The following is a 21,871-nucleotide window of genomic DNA, read 5'->3' as shown; positions in this document are numbered from 1 at the left end:
CGCATAAATGCATTGAGTCCAGTGCTACGACCCTAAGAGCTTGGCCGTTCCTATATTTCTGTATTGCATTTCGTGTGCTTGCAATTATTTTTTTCTAGTTTTTACACGTGCATGCATGCATGTGTATGGTGAACAAACCCATTTGCTTCTTTTTAATATTTTTCTAGCATCAATCAAAAAATAAAAAATTGTCACTTTATGTGGACAGGAATTATGTCTTTTTTATTTTTATTTTTTATAAGTAATTGTTGCATATATCAAAAAGCGCAAGCGCCACTAAGAACACAAAGAGTATACAAAGGAACCCAGCGTAAACCCACAGTAAAAAATTATTTTATAGTTTTTACATGTGCATGCATGCATGTGTATGGTGAACAAACCCATTTGCTTCTTTTTAATATTTTTCTAGCATCAATCAGAAAATAAAAAATTGTCACTTTATGTGGACAAGAATTATGTCTTTTTTTATTTTTTTTTATAAGTAATTGTTGCATATATCAAAAAGCGCAAGCGCCACTAAGTACACAGAGTATACAAAGGAACCCAGCGTAAACCCACAATAAAACCCAAAAAGACCCAAGAGCCTATAGAGACCAAGGCACTTTGAACCCGAAACAACCCATGCTCATGTAGAGCTCCCACACAAAAACCTCACAATACAAAGACATACCCAACAAACAACTTTATCCTTTGGCCCTACTAGAGCCCCTGCCCCTAGCTACAAAATTAATGGATGGACAAGAATTATGTCTATGCCACCAACACCAAACTGTTCTAGCCTTACATTGTTTTTGCTTACCTCATCTTTGTCCTTTGGGGCCCTCCTGGTTTGAAATCTTGTTGTACTACTATGTAAATGGTATATGTGAAATCACCAGTTATCCTAAAAGCTTAAGTTTATGGGAAATAATTTTTTTTTGATAAGTAATGATGATATAAAGCAAAGCGCAGAGGGGCGCAACCCACATACACGGGAAGTATAAAGAGAGCGCCTAAGAGGGAGAGAAATGAAAAAAGAAATTAGAAAAACTAATCTCTAAAGGAGCAAGCCAAGCGGTCGTCCAAGAATAAAGAGTAAAGTAGAAAAGATGAGTAATTTCCTCTACAGTCCTAGTGGAGTTCTCAAAACATCTAGCATTTCTTTCGTTCCAAATACACCATATAAGACAAAGAGGGATCATCTTCCACACTACCGCGCTTTGAAAACGTCCTCCTGACCACCAGCAATCGAACATGTCCCTTACCCTGCAAGGCATGACTCAAAGCAACCCAAACCGACTAAAAATAGAGTGCCAAAGAGCACTTGCGATCTCACAGTGGAGAAGAAGATGATCGACTGGCTCTCCGGTCTTCTTTCATATACAACACCACTCCACTACCACAAGGTTTCTCTTCTGCAAATTATTGTGAGTCAAGATTTTGCTTAGGACCGCGGTCCACCCGAAAAAAGCCACTCGCAGAGACACTTTAGTACACCAAATACTCTTCCAAGGAAACACCTCATGATCAAAGTTGGACAAGGCCTTGAAGAGCAACTTAACTTCGAACTTATCGTTCTTAGACGAGGACCAACAAATACGATCCATAGTACCTATGGAAATCTTATAAGAGTATAACCGAACAAAGAAAGAGGAAACCATATCCATCTCCCAATCCTAGACTGGCCGCACAAAAATGACATTCCACTCGACAACCCCATTCCTCCAAGAAAAGTTATCTTTCACTCACGCTTCTTTGTATCTAGCAATACTGAATAGGGACGGGAAAGCTTGCTTCAAAGAAATTTTTCCACACCAAATATCATGCCAAAAACGAACTTTTGAACCCACCCCCACTTCAAACCAAATACCTTTGGCAAAGAAGTTCCAACCTTGTCGAATATGCTTCCATAAACCCACCCCATGAGGGCCCGAAACCTCCTTCGTGCACCACCCACCATCTTGGTCTTCATACTTAGCTTTGATAATCTTGTACCAAAGAGCCTCACTCTCATTCGCATATCTCTAAAGCCATTTCCCCAAGAGAGCTTGATTAAACTGATGCATCTTTCAATGCCCAGACCACCGGAGCGTAGGAGACGACAAACTTGATTCCAACTGAAAAGATGCAACTTAGGCTCATCTCCCATCCCTCCCCACAAGAAATCTCTTTGGATTTTCTCAAGCCTTTTTGCTACACTCATGGGAATCAAAAACAAAGACAAAAAGTACGTCGGAAGATTAGACAACGTACTCTTAATGAGAGTTAAACGGCCTCCCTTAAAGAGATACATTCTCTTCCAACCTGCCATCTGACGCTTCATCTTTTCGATCACATCATTCCACATAGTCGTATCCTTATACGACGCCCCAAGAGGCAGACCCAAATACTTCATAGGCATATCGGCAACACTACACCCAAGGATATTAGCTAAAGCCCCAATGTTCTCCACCTCACCAATAGCCACAATCTTTGACTTTTCCAGATTAACTCTCAACCCCGGAACAGCTTCAAAACGTAAAAGAATGAGGCGCACATACTGGATTTGCTCGAGAGAAGCTTCACAAAAATTCAGAGTATCATCAGCAAATAACAAGCGAGAAACCACCAACTCCGAGAAGACCCTATCTCCCACCGAAAAATCAGTCAAAAGGCCTTGGTCAACCGTCGCATTCACCATCTTACTTAAGGCCTCCATAACAAGCACAAAAAGTAACGAAGAGAGAGGATCCCCTTGCCGAATTCCCCTCGAATTGTTAAAGAAGCCTTCTGGAGAACCATTCACAAGGATGGAGAATGTTACCGACGTAATACACTACTCTATCCAAGCTCTCCACCTCTCGCCAAAACCGCACTGATGCGGCAAATACAAAACAAAGTCCCAATTTACATGGTCATAAGCCTTTTTCAAATCCAATTTACAAAGAATACCTGGCACCCCTGATTTCATACGATTATCCACACATTCATTTGCAATGAGCACATAATCTAAGATTTGACGACCCTTGATGAAAGCATTTTGAGAGTTGGAAATGATCTTACCCAAAACAGTCCTCATCCTATTGGCAAGAACCTTAGAAACAATTTTGTACACCCCTCCCACCAAGCTAATGGGCCAAAAATCCTTCATCTTCACCGCATCCGCCTTTTTCGGAATCAAGGAAATAAAAGTTGCACTCAAGCTCTTCACCAATTGACGTTTACGATGGAACTTAGCAAAAACCGCCATAACATCATGTTTATATACACCCCAACAAGCTTGAAAGAAACCGTGGAAAAGCCATCTGGGCCCGGTGCCTTATCACCCTCCATACCTTTTACCACCTCCCATACCTCATTTTCCTCAAAATCTCTTTCTAACCACCTATTATCCTCCTCATCAATAGACAAGAAGGGCTGGTTATCCATTCTAGGTCTCCAAGTGTTTTGTTCCGAGTATAAGCTTTGATAATACTGCACAATGTGATCTTTTACCTCAGTTGGGTCGTCAGATAAGACACCATTAATCCGAAGCGCTTCCACACGATTGTACCTTTGATGAGAATTAGCCATCTTGTAAAAAAAACCGAGTATTTCGATTCCCCTCCTTAAGCCACAAAGCTCTCGATTTTTGACGCCAATGAATTTCTTCACACAGCAATGTATTCTCCAATTCTTTCGACATATCCGCCTTTCTAATCTTCTCCTCTTGAACTAAGCCTCTCGATTCTGCCAACTCATCCAACTCCTGAATTCCTCCCAACAACTTCTTCTTTTTCCTCCCAATATCACCAAACACCTCCTCATTCCACTTTCAGATCCACTTTAAGGGATTTCAGCTTATTAGCTAACACAAAACTAGGCAATCCTTCAAACGAATAAGACCCCCACCAAGAACTAACCTTGTCAACAAAACCTTCGGATTTAAGCCACATATTTTCAAATTTGAAACACTTATTACCTCCGCAGGGAGCCCCACAGTCCATATATAAAGGGAAATGGTTGGAGAGTAGGCGTTGAAGTTTTCTTTGTGACACCGCTGGGTAATGATCTTCCCAATCCGAGGAGAGCAAGAACCGGTCAATTCTAGACCAAATCTCATTCTCTTGATTATTAGACCAAGTAAATTGACCCCCCATCATCGGGGAATATCCACCAAATTGTTCTCTGATATGAAGTCCGAGAAATCCATCATGCTAGAAGAATAATAAGAGACACTAGAGCGCTCACTAGGAAACCGGACAATATTAAAATCCCAACCAATACACCAAGGGATCTCTCACACATTCATCAAACCAGCCAGCTCTTCCCATAGGACCCTTCTCTCCACATCATCATTCGGCCCATACACCCCCCCAAACGCCCAAACCAAATTATCCTCCACATTTTGAAAGGAGCACGCCAGGGTGAAATGCCCCACACACTCCTCCTTACACTCAACCACCCTCTTATCCCACATCAGTAACATCCCCCCCGACAAACCATGAGACCCGTTATACATCCACCCCACATGTTGACCTCCCGAAAGACTATGGACCACTTCATGGGAAATAGCCTCCATCTTAGTCTCAATCAAACACACTATATCTACTTTCCATTCTTTCAAGAGACCCCTAATCCTCAGCCTTTTTTTGAGGGCATTCAACCCTCTTACATTTCATGTGACGATGTTAAGCTTCATAATCCACCAATCGACCCCCTCCCTCAACCCTTACCTTGCATAGTTTCCATCTGGCCCTTGTCAATAATACGAGAGCAACCTAACTCCTTTAGCTCCTTAAATCCTTTAAGAGCAAAATCATTGGCATAACAGCCTCCCAAATCAGAATTAAACTACACTCTAGAAGCTTCAATAGAATTGAACAAACCCGCCAACTCCTCCTTTTTCTCCTCATCAGATACACCAATTTTAGGGCAAAACTTGAGACAACTTTCAACTACCCAACTAGAGGAATTCTTCTCTGACCCTAATTCCTCCATCCCATCTGTTTTTGAGATACTGTCCGCGCCTAATCCAGGCCCAGTAAACTCCGTCATTGGCACACGTTCAACACCTTTCTGTCCAACAGGAAGCGACGATCCCAGACTCATTGCCTCCCCCTGGGGAGCCTCCGGTGAACAACCCCCTACAACCACCCCAGTATTCAGACGAGAAGAATATTCCGACAAAAATTGAACCTTGGCCGAGCCCAAGCACTTCCTAGCCTCGCCAGTTTCCAAAGGACACTCCAGCGAGCTCTGAGAATTCTCCGGCGGAGATTGTTTTTCCGGCACCCTCTGAGTAGATGTCGGCTTCGACCCAAGGATCCCTTTCCCCTGCCCACCAGCCGAAGAAGAAGCTTCTAGCGAGCCCACCAATGCTGCATCCCAAACCTGCGACCTAGTCTTCTTTCTCTTATAAGTCAGCAGAGTTTTACCCTTACCGGTGGGTTGAGCCGCGATCGTCGTACTTAGAGGGTCCTCGTTGCTAGGCTTCTCGCTGGCCAGAAACCCATCACCGCCCCAGGCAGAAAAGCCGAAAACCACCGTGGGTGCTCCTCCTTCCGCTGACCCAGCTCCACCTCCCGCTGGTAGGGCCCTTCCGGCCAACGGCGACATGCTTGCCGAGCTTGCCATGAATGTTCGCAGGCCCTTTGGGGCTTTCTGTGTCTCCAGCATCGGAATCAAGATGTTTGAGGATGTAAATCCTTTTGGTCCAACGTGATCTAGTCTATTGTTGAAGCCCACTCCTGGGCCCAAACCACCTTTGGGCTTAAAAGCCACTTTCTTCTTCACTTTAAGCCTTTTTTTTTGATAAGTAATGATGATATAAAAAGAGCGCAGAAGGGCGCAACCCATATACACGGGAAGTATAACAAGAGAGCGCCTAAGAGGGAGAGAAATGAAAAAGGAAGTCAGAAAAGGTAATCACTAACGGAGCTAGCTAGGCGGCTGTCCAAGAGTACAGAGTGAAAAAAAAGAAATGAATAAGTTCCTCTAAAGACCTAGAGGAATTCTCAAAATATCTAGCATTTCTTTCGCTCTATACACACCACATAAGACAAAGAGGGATCATCTTCCACACAACTGCACTACGAGAACGCCCTCCCGTCCACCAACAATCGAACAAGTCCCTTACCCTGCAAGGCATAACCCAAAGCAACCCGAGCCGACTAAAGATAGTGTGCCAGAGAGCTCTTGCAATCTCACAGTGAAGAAGAAGATGATCAACAGACTTTCCATTTTTCTTACACATACAACACTAATCCATTACCACAAAGTTCCTCTTTCGCAAATTATCAAGAGTCAGAATTTTGCCGAGGGCCGCAGTCCACCCGAAAAAGCCACCCGCGAAGGCACCTTCGTGCACCAGATACTCTTCCAAGGAAACGCCTCATGGTCAGTGTTGGACAAGGCCTTAAAGAACAACTTCACCTCGAACTTAACCTTCTTGGACGAGGCCCATCGAATATGATCCACAGAGTCAATGGTTATCTTACAAGAATACAACCGATCAAAGAAAGCAATGACCATATCCATCTCCCAATCTTGGACGATCCGCACAAAAATGACATTCCACTCGATAACCCCATTTCTCCAAGAAAAGTTGTCCTTCACCCAAGCTTCTTTATATCTAGTGATATTGAACAAGGAAGGGAAGGTATGCTTCAACGGTTGATCCCCACACCAAATATCATGCCAGAATCGAACTTTCGAACCGGCCCCAACCTCAAAACAAATACCTTTGGCAAAAAAGTTCCAACCTTCCCGGATATGCTTCCATAGACCCACACCATGAGAGCCCGAAACCTCCTTAGTGCACCACCCACCCTCCTGGTCTTCATACTTGGCTTTTATAATCTTATGCCAAAGAGCCCCATTCTCATTCGCATACCTCCAAAGCCATTTCCCCAAGAGAGCTTGGTTAAACTGATGCAACTTCCGAATGCCGAGACCACCGAAACGAAAAGGACGACAGACTTGATTCCAACTTACAAGGTGCAACTTAGGCTCATCTCCCATCCCTCCCCACAAGAAATCTCTTTGAACTTTCTCCAGCATTTTTGTAACACTCATGGGAATAGGGAACAGAGACAAAAAGTAAGTTGGAAGGTTGGATAACGTACTCTTTATGAGAGTTAAACGGCCTCCCTTAGAGAGATACATTCTTTTCCAACCAGCCATTTGACGCTCCATCTTTTCAGTCACCTCGTTCCACATAACTGTATCCTTATACGACGCCCCAAGAGGCATACCCAAATACTTCATAGGCAAAGCAGTGACACTGCACCCAAGGATATTAGCTAAAGCCCCTATGTTCTCCACCTCACCAATAGGCACGATTACTGACTTTCCAAGATTAACTCTCAAACCCGAAACAGCTTCAAAACATAAGAGAATAAGGCGCACGTACCGGATTTGCTCGGGAGACGCTTCACAAAAAATCAGTGTATCGTCAGCAAATAAAGAATGAGAAACCACCAACTCTGAAAAGACCCTTTCTCCCACAGAGAACCCAGTCAACATGCCTTGCTCAACAGTCGCATTCACCATCTTGCTCAAGGCTTCCATAACAAGAACAAAAAGTAATGGAGAAAGAGGATCCCCTTGCCGAATACCCCTTGAACTGTTAAAGAAACCTTCCGGAGAACCATTCACAAGAATGGAGAATCTTACCGATGAAATACACCACTCTATCCAAGCCCTCCACCTTTCCCCGAAACCGCACCGATGCAGCAAATACAATACAAAATCCCAATTTACGTGGTCGTAAGCCTTTTCCAAATCCAATTTGCACATGACACCTGACTCCCCTGATCTTAAGCGACTATCCACACATTCATCAGCAATAAGGACAGAGTCTAAGATTTGCCGACCACCGATGAATGCATTTTGAGAGCTAGAGATGATCTTACCCAAAACCGTTCTCATCCTATTAGCAAGTACCTTGGAGATAATTTTGTACACCCCTCCCACCAAGCTAATGGGCCGAAAATCTTTCATCTCCACCGCATCCACCTTTTTTGGGATCAAAGAGAGGAAAGTTGCATTTAAGCTCTTCACCAACCTCTGTCTATGATGGAATTCTGCAAAAACAGCCAAAACATCATGCTTTACTACATCCCAACAAGCTTGAAAGAAAGCCATGGAGAAACCATCCGGGCCTGGAGCCTTGTCACCCTCCATACCTTTTACTACCTCCCAAACCTCATTTTCCTCAAAATCTCTTTCTAACCAAGTACTATCCTCCTCATCAATGGACAAAAAAGACTGGTTATCCATTTTGGGTCTCCAAGTACTTCGCTCCGAATATAATCTTTGATAGAACTGCACGATATGATCTTTTACCTCAGTGGGATCGTCGACCAAGACATCATTGATATGAAGCACTTCCACACGATTAAGCCTTCTAGTGGTTTTTGTAACTTTGCCCTCCAGCCCAATCTTCTCCTTCCCTTTTGATGCTGATTTCTGCTAAACAACCAATTCTCTAACTCCCTGCCCAAGCCCACTGTCCTCCAGTAACTTAATCACCAAATCTACCTTTGTCAGCCCCACGTCACACTCCCATTTCAGTCTTCTCAACGACTCCCTAACGTTGAGGAGCTCGAGACGTGCATCAGAGTAGGTCTGCCCAGCATGGCTCCCCTTCCCCTCCCGTCCCTTCATGTGGTCAGGACTTGAAATCGATGCTGACCACGTTGTCGGCATTTGGGAACTACTTGCCGGAGCTCTAAACGACACCCCCATCCATAAAATTATTTCCCATATAAGTTTATGGGAAATAATTGATTTAATCATTTAATTAATCTTCTAACACTTCCTCACGTATAAGTTCAAACTTTGCCTTAACAAGTGAGGCCTTGCACGCTGAATATTTGATTGAAATTAGATGTAAATGATAGAGACAAGGTTCGAACTCAGAACCTTTGCTCTAATATGTTAAATTACCGATTATTCTAAAAACTTTTTTTTTTGTTGATAAGTAAAGTCAATGTATTAAAAAGTGCAAGGGGTACAACCCATGAACACAGGAAGTATACAAAAGAGCCCACTACATAAGCTTTAAACTAAAAATGACGCACAAAGATCTATAAATTCCATGAGCGTTGAAGCTTGCGAATAATACCCCAAGACCCTCCATGATAAAAGTGTTTGGAGCACCATTTTCTTCAAATCTATAATTCCCATCTCCCGATCCTCAAAACTCCGTGCATTCCTTTCTCTCCTTAAGGACCACATGACACACAAAGGGGTCATCTGCCAAGGGTGCATGATTGTCTGCTTCCCTCTTTGCCCTCTCCAACTTCCCAAACATTCCTTCAAACTCCCCGGCATCACCCATGTTATACCAAACAGCTGAAGAATCATATTCCATACCTCTACAACAACTTCACAATGCACTAAAAGGGGATCAATAGATTCGCCACTTTTCTTGCACATACAACACCACTCCGTCATAATGATGTTCTTCTTTCGTAGGTGATCCAAAGTTAAAATCTTCCACATAACCGCCGTCCATACGAAGAAAGCCACGCACAGAGGAGCTTTACTCTTCCAAATAAGCTTCCACGGGGCAGTATTAGTCTTTACCTTGTAAAAAGACTTCACCTCAAAAGTTTTCCTTTTCGAGGGAATCCAACTAATTTTATCTTCCCCACCATGCCTTACCTATTAGGAATACAGCATTTCGAAGAATCTCGAGACCTCCTCCAATTCCCAATCATGGACAGGCTGAATAAATCTTACATTCCAATAAATAGCACCATTTACTATCTCCATATTCTCCTCCACCCATGCCTCCTTTACACATGCTATGTTGAACAAGGCGGGAAACAAATTCTGCAGTGCTACCTCCCCACACCACACATCCTGCCAAAACAAAATTCGAGACTCGGTTCCTACCTCGAAACACACATGTTGCTTAAACTCATCCCACCCCCTTTGGATACTTTTCCACATTCCCACCCCATACGACCCTCCTACCTTCTTGGAACACCAATCACCTCTCATCACCTCATATTTAATCTCCACTAATTTCCTCCACCACGCATCTCTTTCACGTGCAAATCTCCACAACCATTTACCCAATAAAGCTCGATTAAATTGAATCAAATTTTTTACCCCTAATCCCCCCGCCTCTATAGGCATGCAAACTTTGGACCAATTTACCAAGTGGAACTTGAACTCGTCACCTTCACCTCCTCACAAGAAATCTCTTTGTATTTTTTCGATCTGCTTCGCCACAGTCACCGGAATTTGAAACAGCGATAAGTAGTAAGTGGGTATGCTAGAAAGCTTACTTTTGATCAACGTTAGTCGCCCACCCTTGGATAAATACATATGCTTCCACCCATCCAATTTCATCTCCATCTTCTCTATGACTTTATTCCATATAGAGGGGTCCTTATTATGAGCCCCCAAAGGTAGTCCCAAATATATAAACGGCATCGAAGCCACTCCACACCCAAGTATACTTGCCAATCCTTCTACATCTTCCACCTCACCTATAGGAGAAATCACAGATTTTGATAAATTTATTTTCAACCCCGAAACCGCTTCAAAACACATCAGTAAACATCTCAAGTTCCGAAGTTGTTCCACCTTTGGCTCGCAAAAGTTAATAGTATCGTCTGCAAATAGTAAATGCGACACTTCCATTACCTCATCAAGCCTCGAACTCACCGAGAAACTCGCAAAAGATTATTCTAAAAACTTAAATTTAAAGGAAGTGATTGATTGAATCATTTAATTACTCTTCTAATAGTATAAAGCTCAGCTGATCAGGCGAGGTTCATTTGATTTGAATTATTATGTTCTTTGATACTTTTGTTCCTCAAAGTTCTATTTGCTCGCTCAGTCTTGATTTAAACTTGCTTTAACTATACTGTCTCTGATGGACATTCACTTGGGCTCAAATTTGAACATGCCTTATGCTTTTTGTTTTTTTCCTTGAAGAACAAGTCATGGGTGGGATCCTTGATCGGCACGATAGTTGGAAATTTGAAGCTTTTGATTTCAAATATTCACATCAGATATGAAGATCTTGAGAGGTGAAAAAAGAAAAAAAGATAGAATATTGATATATTACTTATTGACCCATGTTGAATCCTTAACTTCCATTTTGTAGCAATCCCGGCCACCCATTTGCAGCTGGCATAACCTTGGAGAAGCTCTCAGCTGTGACTGTCGATGATAATGGGAAGGAGACTTTTGTTACTGGGGGTGCGCTAGACCGTATCCAGAAGGTTCCTATTTTTTGCCTTGAAAAATTTTTGACTAGTGGAAAAGCTCTGGAACCATGTTTTTCTTTGTATATGTGCTTTTGTGTGTGGGGGTACAAGGCTGTGGCATATTTTTCCACTAATTTAAATGCTCTTCTAATTTTTCGTAGCAGAATAAGAAAGATTCTTTTATTAGCATATTATTATAAATTATTGTAAGCTTGATTTTAATGTTTTGAAAACCTAAAGAGCTGGTTGCAAGCATGCATTCATTTCTGATGAATCTCTTCCAAAAAGTAGCTAAGAGAAATTGATCAAAAGAAAGCATTTTTCCCTTGAGGAATAAAAGTTGGGTATGTGGCTCCATATTTATGTCTTTATTGCTGTCTTACTCTTTCATTCCTCATCATTTTACAGTCTGTTGAACTTGATCGTCTTGCACTTTATTTGGATTCTGATATTGTTCCATGGCATGTGGACAAACCATGGGAGGATTTGCTTCCTTCAGAGTGGCTTCAGGTATGTCCTGCAGTCTCTTTAATTTAGTACATATATATTAAGGTTTACTCTTTTGGCAGCCCAGTCATACTTGTATGGTTTACCATGAGATTCAGATATTCAGATTTGGTACTAAGAATGGCAAACCAGCTGATAGTCTTATTAAAAAGCACAATTACATTCTGCAACCGGTTTCTGGGAATGCGAAGTACACAAAGGTGCGGCAAAATGAATTTGCTGATAGCACTCAGCCTTTGCAGAAAGCAGCAGTAAACTTGGATGATGTGACGCTCTGTCTATCAAAGGTTCATCTTATTTTTCCACTTCATCATGCTTTGTGATGGCAGTGGTAGGTATTAATTTGTCTGAATAAGTTGGGTATTGTTGTTTTGCAGAATGGGTACAGGGATATTTTGAAGTTAGCTGATAACTTTGCTGCCTTTAATCAACGGTTGAAATATGCCCATTACCGTCCAAATGTCCCTGTGAAATCGGATCCGAGGTCTTGGTGGAAGTATGCTTTCAAAGCCATTTCTGACCAGGTGAAGAAGGCAAGGTATCTAGACTAATTAATTTTGTTGTTATGTCTCTTTATATTTAAGGTATGCAAGATGTGGCTGTCCTATGTAGTTATAAAAGGCAATGGTTTGTTAGCTTATCAAGGGAAATAAATCTTGGTGATGAACATTCAAACTCTATACTTGTCAAGAAAAGGGGATAAAAAAGCTTCAATCCTATCAGTTTGGAGATTTTTAAAAATATAAGGGAAAACTTCACAAAACCTCCATAAACTCATTACTATTGGGTTATGCCTAATTGAGTGACGAATTTGTTTGCCTGTTGGTGGTCGGTTGGTTGCTCTTGGAGTGCTGTCGTGTGGAAAATAGCTCATCTTTGCCTTATGTGGAGCCTCTAGAGAGAAAGAAGTGATTGAAACTTCGAGAATCAAGAAAGGACTTTGGAGGAGCTCAAGTCCTTTTTCTTTTATTCTTTTTTTTTTTTTTTTTTACTTGGATAGCTGCTTTTTTAGCTCTTTTAGTTAGTAGTTTTAATGACTTTATTGTTCTCTTTTCTCCTTCTACTTGAGCGTTCTCTTGTATACTTTATGTGTACTAGGGTTGCGCCCATCTGCGCCTTTTGATATATACTTCGTTACTTATCAAAAAAAAAAAAAAAAAAAAAAAAACTATTGTACAACTGCTTTAGATCTTAATTTGCTTAGATTTTTTTTTTTTTTTTTTTTTTTTTTTTAATTTTTAATTTTCTTGACTTGTTCTCTCTTTTTAGTTTTTAACTAGTTGTTTTTCCTGTATACTCCCAGTATACTTGAGTTGTGCCTTTTGCACTTTTAATGATACTTCATTTACTTATTAGACAAAAAATCTGTTCTTATTTTGATTAAAATGGTTTCATGTATTTTACATCTTAATAATCAGTTTTTATTTTGATTAAATGGTTTCATATTTTTGTCTCACTCGTATGAGAAGATAATAGAGCTTTGAGTTGGTAAATTGTGCTGCATTAGAAGGTTATGACAAGTGGAACAGGTATATTAAGATCCACTTGTTGCATATTTTTGTTCATAGCACGAGCTTAGGAAGCTCGCCTTGTGTGTCTTATATGTAAGTGTCACCCAGGTTATTTGAAAATGGGATTCATAATCATTGCCCTCTATTAGACATTCATCTCTCTTTATAGAAGTGTTTATATAATATTCTGGATAGGACAGCTCACTAGGGACATCCCATAATGTATGTAGAATATATACACATCATATTATTCTAACGTTACCCCTCAAGTTGGAGTATATTTGTCATATAAGCCCAACTTGGTACGTAAATTCTAACCGGCTATGACATAAGGACTTGTAAACATATCACCAAGTTGATCATTAGACTTAACAAATGGTGTAGCTATGTCTCCATTCAGTATCTTGTCCTAGATGAAATGCCAATTAACTTCAATATTGTGTTGTGGAGATATGCTCATGAGAAAGAGGCATGGTGGAGAAAGATTCTGGTGGCAAAGTATGGTGCGGTTTGGGGTGGTTGGTGTTCTAGGGTTCCCCGTGGTTCGCATGGGGTGGGGTTATGGAAGTACATAAGTAGGGGTGGAGGTTGTTTCATTGTCACATTAGATTGGTCCCTGGATTTGGGTCCAATATCAGGTTTTGGGAGGATATTTGGTGTGGTGACATGCCTCTCAAGGATGCTTTTCTTGGACTTTTCAGTATTGCCTCCAATAAGGAAGCGTCTATTGCGGATAACAGGGAGCGTACAAATGGCTCTGTGCAGTGGAATGTTTCTTTCATTCGTAGGGTTCATGATTGGGAAGTGGAGATCTTGGCCTCTTTTTACACTCTTGTATTCGCACTTGATGCGTGGGGTAGGGGATGATCGGATGTGGTGGATCTCTTCTCGTAAAGGTATTTTTGAGGTTAGATCTTTTTACAGGATCCTTGCTTCTAAAGATCCCTCCCCTTTCCCTTGGAAGAGTTTATGGCGCACCAAGACTCCTTCGAAAGTGGCTTTTTTTGCTTGGACGGCCGTGCTTGGGAAGACTCTAACCTTGGATAATGTTCGGAAGAGAGGTATTGTTGTGATAAACCGTTGTTGCATGTGTGAATCGGATGGGGAGTCAGTTGACCATCTCTTTCTTCATTGTGGGGTCGCGCGTATCTTGTGGAATGCCGTTTTCTCTCGGTTTGGTTTATGCTGGGTGATGCCTGGCAGTGTTAGGGGGTTGTATGATTCTTGGTGGGCGGGTGGTAAAGCTCGCAGTGCTGTTGCGTGGAAAATGATTCCTCTTTGCCTTATGTGGTGCATCTGGATTGAGAGAAATGCTAGATGTTTCGAGGACTTGTCTACGAACATTGAGGATCTCACTCACTTTTTCTTGTACACCTTATTCACTTGGACTGCTGGTTGGCTAGCACCCTTAGTGTTTAGTTTCCCCGATTTCCTTTTTATGTTCTTTTCTTCTTTTTCTCCCTCTTAGTTGCTCTTTTGTATACTCCCTGTGCACTAGGGTTGCGCCCCTCTGCGCTTTGATAATGCATATTTACTTATCACAAAAAAAAAAAAAAAAAAATGCTTGGTTCTTTCATGGAACATGGGATTAGAAACAATGAGCAAAGCAGCTTGATTATCTTGATCTTCAAAACAATGTGCATTCCTCTCTCTCCAAATAGTCCACATTAGACACAATGGTAGAAGGCCATCGAGAAGCCATCCAGACCTAGAGCCTTGTCTCTATCCATGCCTTTAACAACCTCTAACACCTCCTTTTCCTCAAAATGGAAATTCCAGCCAAGACGCCTCCTCTGCATCCAGAGAGTCAAAGGCAAGGTCGTCCTACCTTGGCTTCCAACTATAATGTTCTGAGAACAAGGACTCGTAGAAATGAACAACATGGTCCCTAATAACAGATTGATTGGACGAAAGAGAGCCATTAATAGACAAGGACTCTATGGAGTTGAATCTCCTATTCGAGTTGGCTATCCGATGAAAGAACTTAGTACATTTTTCACCCTCCTTGAGCCAACAGATCCTGGACTTTTGTCTCCAACTGATCTTCTCTTGTAAAAGAGAAGTTTCCAACTCACTGATAATCAATCTTTTACTCTCATTCTTTTCGGCTACTAAACCTCTTCCTCCCTCTAATCGGGCATTCAGTTCTTTGACTCTTTTGTTAAGGGAGACCACATTACCAAATTCATGTTCATTCCATGTTTTAATATCCACCTTTAAGGCCTTCAATTTTTGAGCAAAGATGAAGCTAGGAGAGCCATGGAAATGATAAGACGACCACCAATGCCTCACCCTATCCACAAACCCATCAAATTTAAGCCACATATTCTTAAACTTGAAAGTTCTCTTGCCTCCTAGAATACAACCACAGTCAAGCAAGATAGGCAAATGGTCAGAGCACAATCTAGGCATCCTCTTCTAAAGCAGACCGGGATATCTGGCTTCCCAATCCGGAGACACTAGAAAATGATCAAGCCTAGACCAAGAGGAAATGTTAGACCATGTAAACGTTCCCCCTGCAAGGGGAAGATCCATCAAACCATGCTCTGAGATGAAGTCTGAAAACTCTTATCATTGCTGGACTGAGGCGCGCACCCCTCAGCCTTTCATTAGGGAAGCGGGTAACATTAAAATCATCACCAATGCACCACGGCAAATCCCACCAGCTAATAAGACCAGCCAACTCCTCCCAAAGAAAACGTCTGACATTATCAAGATTAGGACTATAGACCCTTGCAAAAGCCCAAACAAAATCATCCTCAACGTTTCTAAAAGAACAAGCAGCAACAAATTCCCCCACAAAAACTCTATCTCCGACCACCCTCCTGTCCCACATCAACAAAATACCACCTGAAGCCTCTCTGGAAGCAACATAACACCACTCAACATAAGGACAACCCCACAAATTTTTCACAATACTGCTAGAAATAAACTCCAATTTAGTTTCTTGGAGCAAACAATGTCCACCTTCTATTGCCTTAGAAGATTCTTGGCCCTCATATGCTTACCACCCTTGTTCAACCCTCTAACATTCCATGAAAGGATCTTAGATTCCATGAAAAGATCTTAGGCTTCATAAATAATCTCTAAGAGCCTTCCCCTTTGATCCTATCCCGAGACACACTTCCACTATGCACATCATTATTAATGGAAGAGAATAAATTGTTGAGTTCTCGCGTACCTTTTTTTCCCATAGTCGAAACTGAAACCCGCTCCTTTTTCTTCATTGTTTGCAATAATATCTGCAAACAAGGCCGATAACTTCCCTTCATACCCATCACTCGAAAGACCCACAAAATGACTGAACTCCTCTACTAACTACAAAACCCTCTTTGAAGATCGTGACCCCTCCTTCCCCAAAAACTTAGAAGCTGGACAACATAGCAACGGGGTGGGCTCCATCTCTGCGAACAAATCCAACTCCAACCCCTAGTTCACTAGCAGTTTGCTTCTTACTTCTTCATGACATGATTTCCTCCCAAGATATGCATTGTAATGGATCTTCTATTTGAGGGAGATCCTGCCCAATCTACATCAGTAAAACCTTCCATCCGGAGATGTCTATTTTTCCTATACAGTTTACTGAAATCAGGGGCTTTCTTCAAATATCACCACACATTAAAGATCTATAACATAATATATATATATATATATATATATATATATATAAAAGAGAGAGAGAGAGAGAGAGAGAGAGAGAGACCAAGTCATGGGTATATATATATATATATAAATAAAAGAGAGAGAGAGAGAGAGAGAGAGAGAGAGAGAGAGACCAAGTCACGGGTATACCCATATATATATATATATATATATTTTTTTTTATGTCGGGGCACCTCTTCAAGACAGGGCCCTTCGGATCCACCCCTGCAAAGTTTTTTTTTTGATAAGTAAATTGTATATATCAAAAAAAGCGCAAAGCGCCTCTAAGTACACAAAAGGAGTATACATAGGTAGCCCAAAAAACCCCAAAAAACAGACCCCAAAGAAACCCATCCCAACTATAACCACCACCAAGCGAAAAAACCAATGCAAGAACCCAAAGAACCCAAACACTGTAGCCCACAGAACCCCCCACCAGCCCTAAAAAAACCAGAACCCTAATGCACCTTTGGAGGAAAGGAGAATGCATTTTTGGTTCCAACACAACCCCGACGACGATAGTACCGCTTCGGAGAAAGTCTCTCTCTAACCTCATAGTTAATGGAGCATTCTAAATTCTTGATTTCTCGCTTCCCTTTTGCCTTAGAGGTAAAGGGCTCCCGCTCCCCTTCAATATTCGAGAAGAGATTCAGAAGACTCTTCTCATCACCTCCTTCACCATTAGACAAACCCACACTGGGGGCGAAATTCGCCGCATCTATAACCGCCTCCGAATAGTTCCCTGCCCCCTTCTCGGAGGGTTCCGCTACAACGTCGGCAAACAGCTCCTTGTTCTTCTGCAACTGCTTGGCAAGCTTCTCCTTCACCCTCCGGGCATACCCTATTTGAGATTTGGAAACAGAGGAATAAATCGGAGCACCGCTCTCCGACATTCGAGGAAAAGGTTCGCTTAATCTCAAACCCAGCTCAGCCGCATGCTTTCCCGAGATAGAACAGGTCAGTGAATCTTCGACTACAACCTTAGAGCCCTTTACCGAAGATGAAGCCTTCTTCATCCCAGGCAGAGAGGAAGAGGAGACATTTCTAGACCCTAAAAACCCCCGACGTAGCAACCCTTTCGCCGGAGCAGTCTTAATGGGTTCAAACTCCTTCGCCGAAACAGAACCAGCTCCCTCCGGAGGAGCAGAGACCACCACCGGAGACAAAGGAGAGACATGGGTACTCACCGGAGTCAACAACCAGTTCTGGGTATTCTCCGGCAACAGAGCAGCCTTCGTCGGAAAAACAGGGGCCATCGCCGGTCCAAGAGAAACAGACCCTGCCGCACAGACCAGTTGATTTGACTCCGGATGCACCTCCGCCAACGATAGCCCCACCAACGCAAGCTCGGAATCATCACTAGAAACCCCGGCGAGACCACCGGCGACCGGCGCAAAAACCTCAGATTCGCACGCTTCCCTGCGATCGGCCGGAACATCAGTCTCTCCCGGCGAGGCAGAACCACATAGTTGCGATTTGGGCAAAAACTTACCACGACGCTTCAACCCCCTGCGCCAAGCTGACTTAAAATACCCAGCATGTTTGGGCTTAAGGATAGACCCAAACTCGCGAATACCCAGCCCACCTAACAAATCTTTAACTAACCCAGCTAGGACCCGGCCCAAAACAGAACGCAAAAAACCTATCAACGTCTTATTCTTCTGTTTCTTCTTCTTCGTAAGATCCGCCGTCGTGCTGAAACATGTAGCCAGATTAGCAGAATCCGGCGACTCCAACTCCACCCAGTCCACTATCACCCGCGACCCATACTCACCGTACCCGGTCTCGAAAGAGTCCTTCACCGGGAAGAGATCTATGTGTTGCGAAGATCTAACCCTCCTCCCCACGAAAGGCTCCTCAGAACCAGCCGCCAGTCGAAGAGCCTCCGCAAAGGAGCGCCCAGGGTGACATCCAGAGAAGGATTCTCCCAAACCAAGCTTGAGCTGCGTCCCCGGAACATGATGCGTAGAGGCTGTTGGACCCAACAACCTCCGCAATTCATTTGCAAACCGACGCCATCCCCTCCCTCCACGGCCCGCAGGTAGCCAAATGATTCCTTTACGACCTCCCTCAGCAAAGACGGCCACCTCCAGGAAACTACCTGCCTTATTAACACCCCCATGCACCATCAAAGCCTTGTCGCCCTCACGGTATGACTTGGCGATATCAACCTTCAACAGAGATTGACTCGCCTCCTCGACCATATCCACCAACCATGAAGCACAAGGTTGGCTCACAAAAATTACCCCTACGAACCCTTTTCTCTTTTCCTCCAACCGAAGATCAGGACACCCTTCCTTCGCTGACAGGCAAAAGGATTTCGCTTCTATGGAGAAGCGCCGTTCCATAGCGGCTGACCAGAGCCTAGCGCACAGCGCCTAAACAGCGCCGCCGCTAGGGCAGAAAACTACCTTGCTAACCTTTGATGGATTCGGGATTCCACGAGAGAGCGAGAGAAAACTATTATTGCAAGAAGCGAAAGTAAACCCCGGTTCCGTGCACGGGGAAGTTTCCCTACACGGAATTGGTTAAGTCGCTAGCTTTTCCTTAGAGGGTGTGGCCCCAAGGAATTGTTTGTACCCATGAGGTGTTGAACCTTTACCCATATATGATATACTTACATTAATAAAGTCAAAAAAGAAATATCTCGTAAGATGTATCCTTGTTGTCTGGTGGATTGTTTTCTCTCTCTCTCTCTCTCTCTCTCTATTATTATTATTATTTTTTTGGGGTGGGGGGTGGGGGTTGAAGGGGTATTGTTGGAGTAGTGGAGCAATTTTTACTTTTTAATATAGACATGTTTGGAAATGGACTTTGGGTATCTTTTTATATTTTCTAAGAATATTGTGTTGTCACAGCGGTAAATTGTCATGGGAGCAGGTTCTGAGGTCTGCAAGATTGCAGAAGAGATATATATCTATGTATGCTTCACTGCTTAAGTCTGACCTCAGCCGGGCTGTAGTTGATGACAACAAAGAAATTGAGGAATTAGATCGTGGACTTGATATTGAACTCATACTTCAGTGGAGGTATATTTTCTGGCCATAAATGTATCAATGTTATCTTATGATGTTAGTGTATATGTGTAAAAGACTCTTTTTATATGAGATTAAAAGTGTGATAATTTACTGTTATATTACTGGGCCCACCAATAGGTAAGCTTGGCTCAATCCTCTCTAAACTCAAGTGTCTCTTAATCTCCAGTATTAGTACAATAGTACTCAGCCATTGGATCTGGATACCTTTCTAATTAGATTACGAGAAGTGCCATTGCATGCTGATCCCAATTTTTGCTTCTACATAGCAAGCACCATGAATTTCCCTGTTGACAATCCTAATTTGTGGTCTTCATTCCCTTCCTCTTATGTTTATATTTCTTTTCCAGTTAACCTGTATTTTCATATTTCATGTGTGAAAGAAGTAATAGAAAACAAGAATACATACATTGCATACTTCCTAGATAGTTACTTCTTTTTTTTTTTTTTTTAGCAAATAACGTGTGAAATAATACTATTGGTTTTTATATTAGGAGTCAAAGGTAATAGAATACAAGAAGTACATATAAATATGTATGTATGCATCTTTACATTTCATACTTTCTAGGCAGTTTCCTTGACACCATACCATTTCCAAATATCCGCACATCCATACCACATGAATTTATGTGCTTGTGAACAACAAAATACTGATGCATGCATACGTGCATATACTTATTGAATTCAAAACTTTGCCTACAGTACTGTGATTTAATTTGCTAACCTCTGTTTTCAAGTTACCATTTTTTTAATCTTGGTTCCATACAGGATGTTGGCTCACAAGTTTGTGGAGAAAACAATAGAATCGGATGTTAACATGAAGAAACAAAAAGCAAAGAAATCTTGGTGGTCATTAGGATGGTGAGTATTTTTAGCTTGAAACTGGTTTTGTCGATACTTTCCAGTCTTCTTGTCATACTTCCTCGCCTCTTCTTATCTGGTGATGCTTTATAGTATATGGTGATCACCTATATGCATGTACTCTTCCAGGAACAGCCAATCTTTTAAAGATGAAGCTGAATCATTTAAATTCAGTGAGGAAGACTGGGAACAGTTGAATAAAATTATTGGGTATAAGGAAGGTGAAGAAGGGCAGTCATTTATCCTTAATGACAAGTTGGATGCTCTTCATACCTCCTTGGAGGTGCACATGGAACATAATGCTTCAAAGCTTCTTGATGAGGCCCTGGATTGTCTTGCTGAATTATCATGTGAAGGACTTGATTGCTCCATAAAGCTTTATCCAGAGACAAAAGTTTTTGACGTGAAACTAGGGTCATATCGATTGTCATCCCCAAGTGGTCTCCTTGCCGAGGTTTGAATTTCCTCTCTCTTTGTGTACGTTTGAGATTTTTCTAGTTCTACTGAAAAGCTGGTTGCTTAGTTGAACAACAGTAGTGGTGTCACCTGAATCTTCTCCCACCTCCTTGCAGAGTGCTACTACTTATGATTCATTAGTTGGTGTCTTCTGCTATAAGCCATTCAATAGTAAGGTGGACTGGAGCATGGTTGCTAAAGCTTCTCCATGTTACATGACTGTATGCTACTATTCTCTTATTCTCTGATTGTTCTTACCATAAGTTTTTGGTCGTTTTCTGATTACAAGTCTTTTGGCCAGTATCTGAAGGACTCCATTGAACAAATTATCAAATTTTTTGAGAGTAATACTGCTGTTAGTCAGACAATAGCATTGGAAACTGCAGCTGCTGTGCAGGTTTGTTTTATCTTGCTGGAACTTTGATAATATTGTTCGGAGTTACTTCTATGTACTACCCAGGCTAGCTGGAATTGAGCATAATCATAGTTGAAATGCATGGGTTATTCATTTTAGATTTTTTTTTTAGAGTAATTAAATCTCATTAAAAGAATAGAGGGGGTGCAACTCTTAGACACAAGAAGTATACAAGAGAACCCCCTATTCAGGAGAAAAAGATGAACAAAAGTTCAAAAAATCTGAAATACTAGAAAAGAGCAAGCTATAATGTGCTGATATCCAAGTGTATTA

At 42.0% G+C, this 21,871-nt stretch overlaps 1 protein-coding gene across 2 annotated transcripts in view; it reads left to right on the top strand.

Annotated features, from left to right (window-relative positions):
• LOC132174762 (pleckstrin homology (PH) domain-containing protein) overlaps positions 1–21,871 on the top strand; it is a 103,852-nt gene that overhangs the window by 15,181 nt on the left and 66,800 nt on the right. For both annotated transcript variants that reach the window (XM_059586429.2, XM_059586428.2), the window contains exons 5-14: positions 10,897–10,991; positions 11,069–11,186; positions 11,580–11,681; positions 11,777–11,965; positions 12,056–12,216; positions 19,690–19,860; positions 20,635–20,727; positions 20,857–21,181; positions 21,300–21,404; positions 21,485–21,580. In XM_059586429.2, the coding sequence (XP_059442412.2) occupies positions 10,897–10,991; positions 11,069–11,186; positions 11,580–11,681; positions 11,777–11,965; positions 12,056–12,216; positions 19,690–19,860; positions 20,635–20,727; positions 20,857–21,181; positions 21,300–21,404; positions 21,485–21,580 (1,455 nt within the window). The remainder of the gene's footprint in view (positions 1–10,896; positions 10,992–11,068; positions 11,187–11,579; positions 11,682–11,776; positions 11,966–12,055; positions 12,217–19,689; positions 19,861–20,634; positions 20,728–20,856; positions 21,182–21,299; positions 21,405–21,484; positions 21,581–21,871) is intronic.

Source organism: Corylus avellana, chromosome 3, assembly GCF_965113065.1.
Source record: "Corylus avellana chromosome 3, dhCorAvel1.hap1.2, whole genome shotgun sequence".
NCBI classification, from domain to species: Eukaryota; Viridiplantae; Streptophyta; class Magnoliopsida; order Fagales; family Betulaceae; genus Corylus; species Corylus avellana.
The sequence above is the reverse complement of the archived record's forward strand: the minus strand, read 5'-3'. Positions and strand labels throughout refer to the sequence as shown.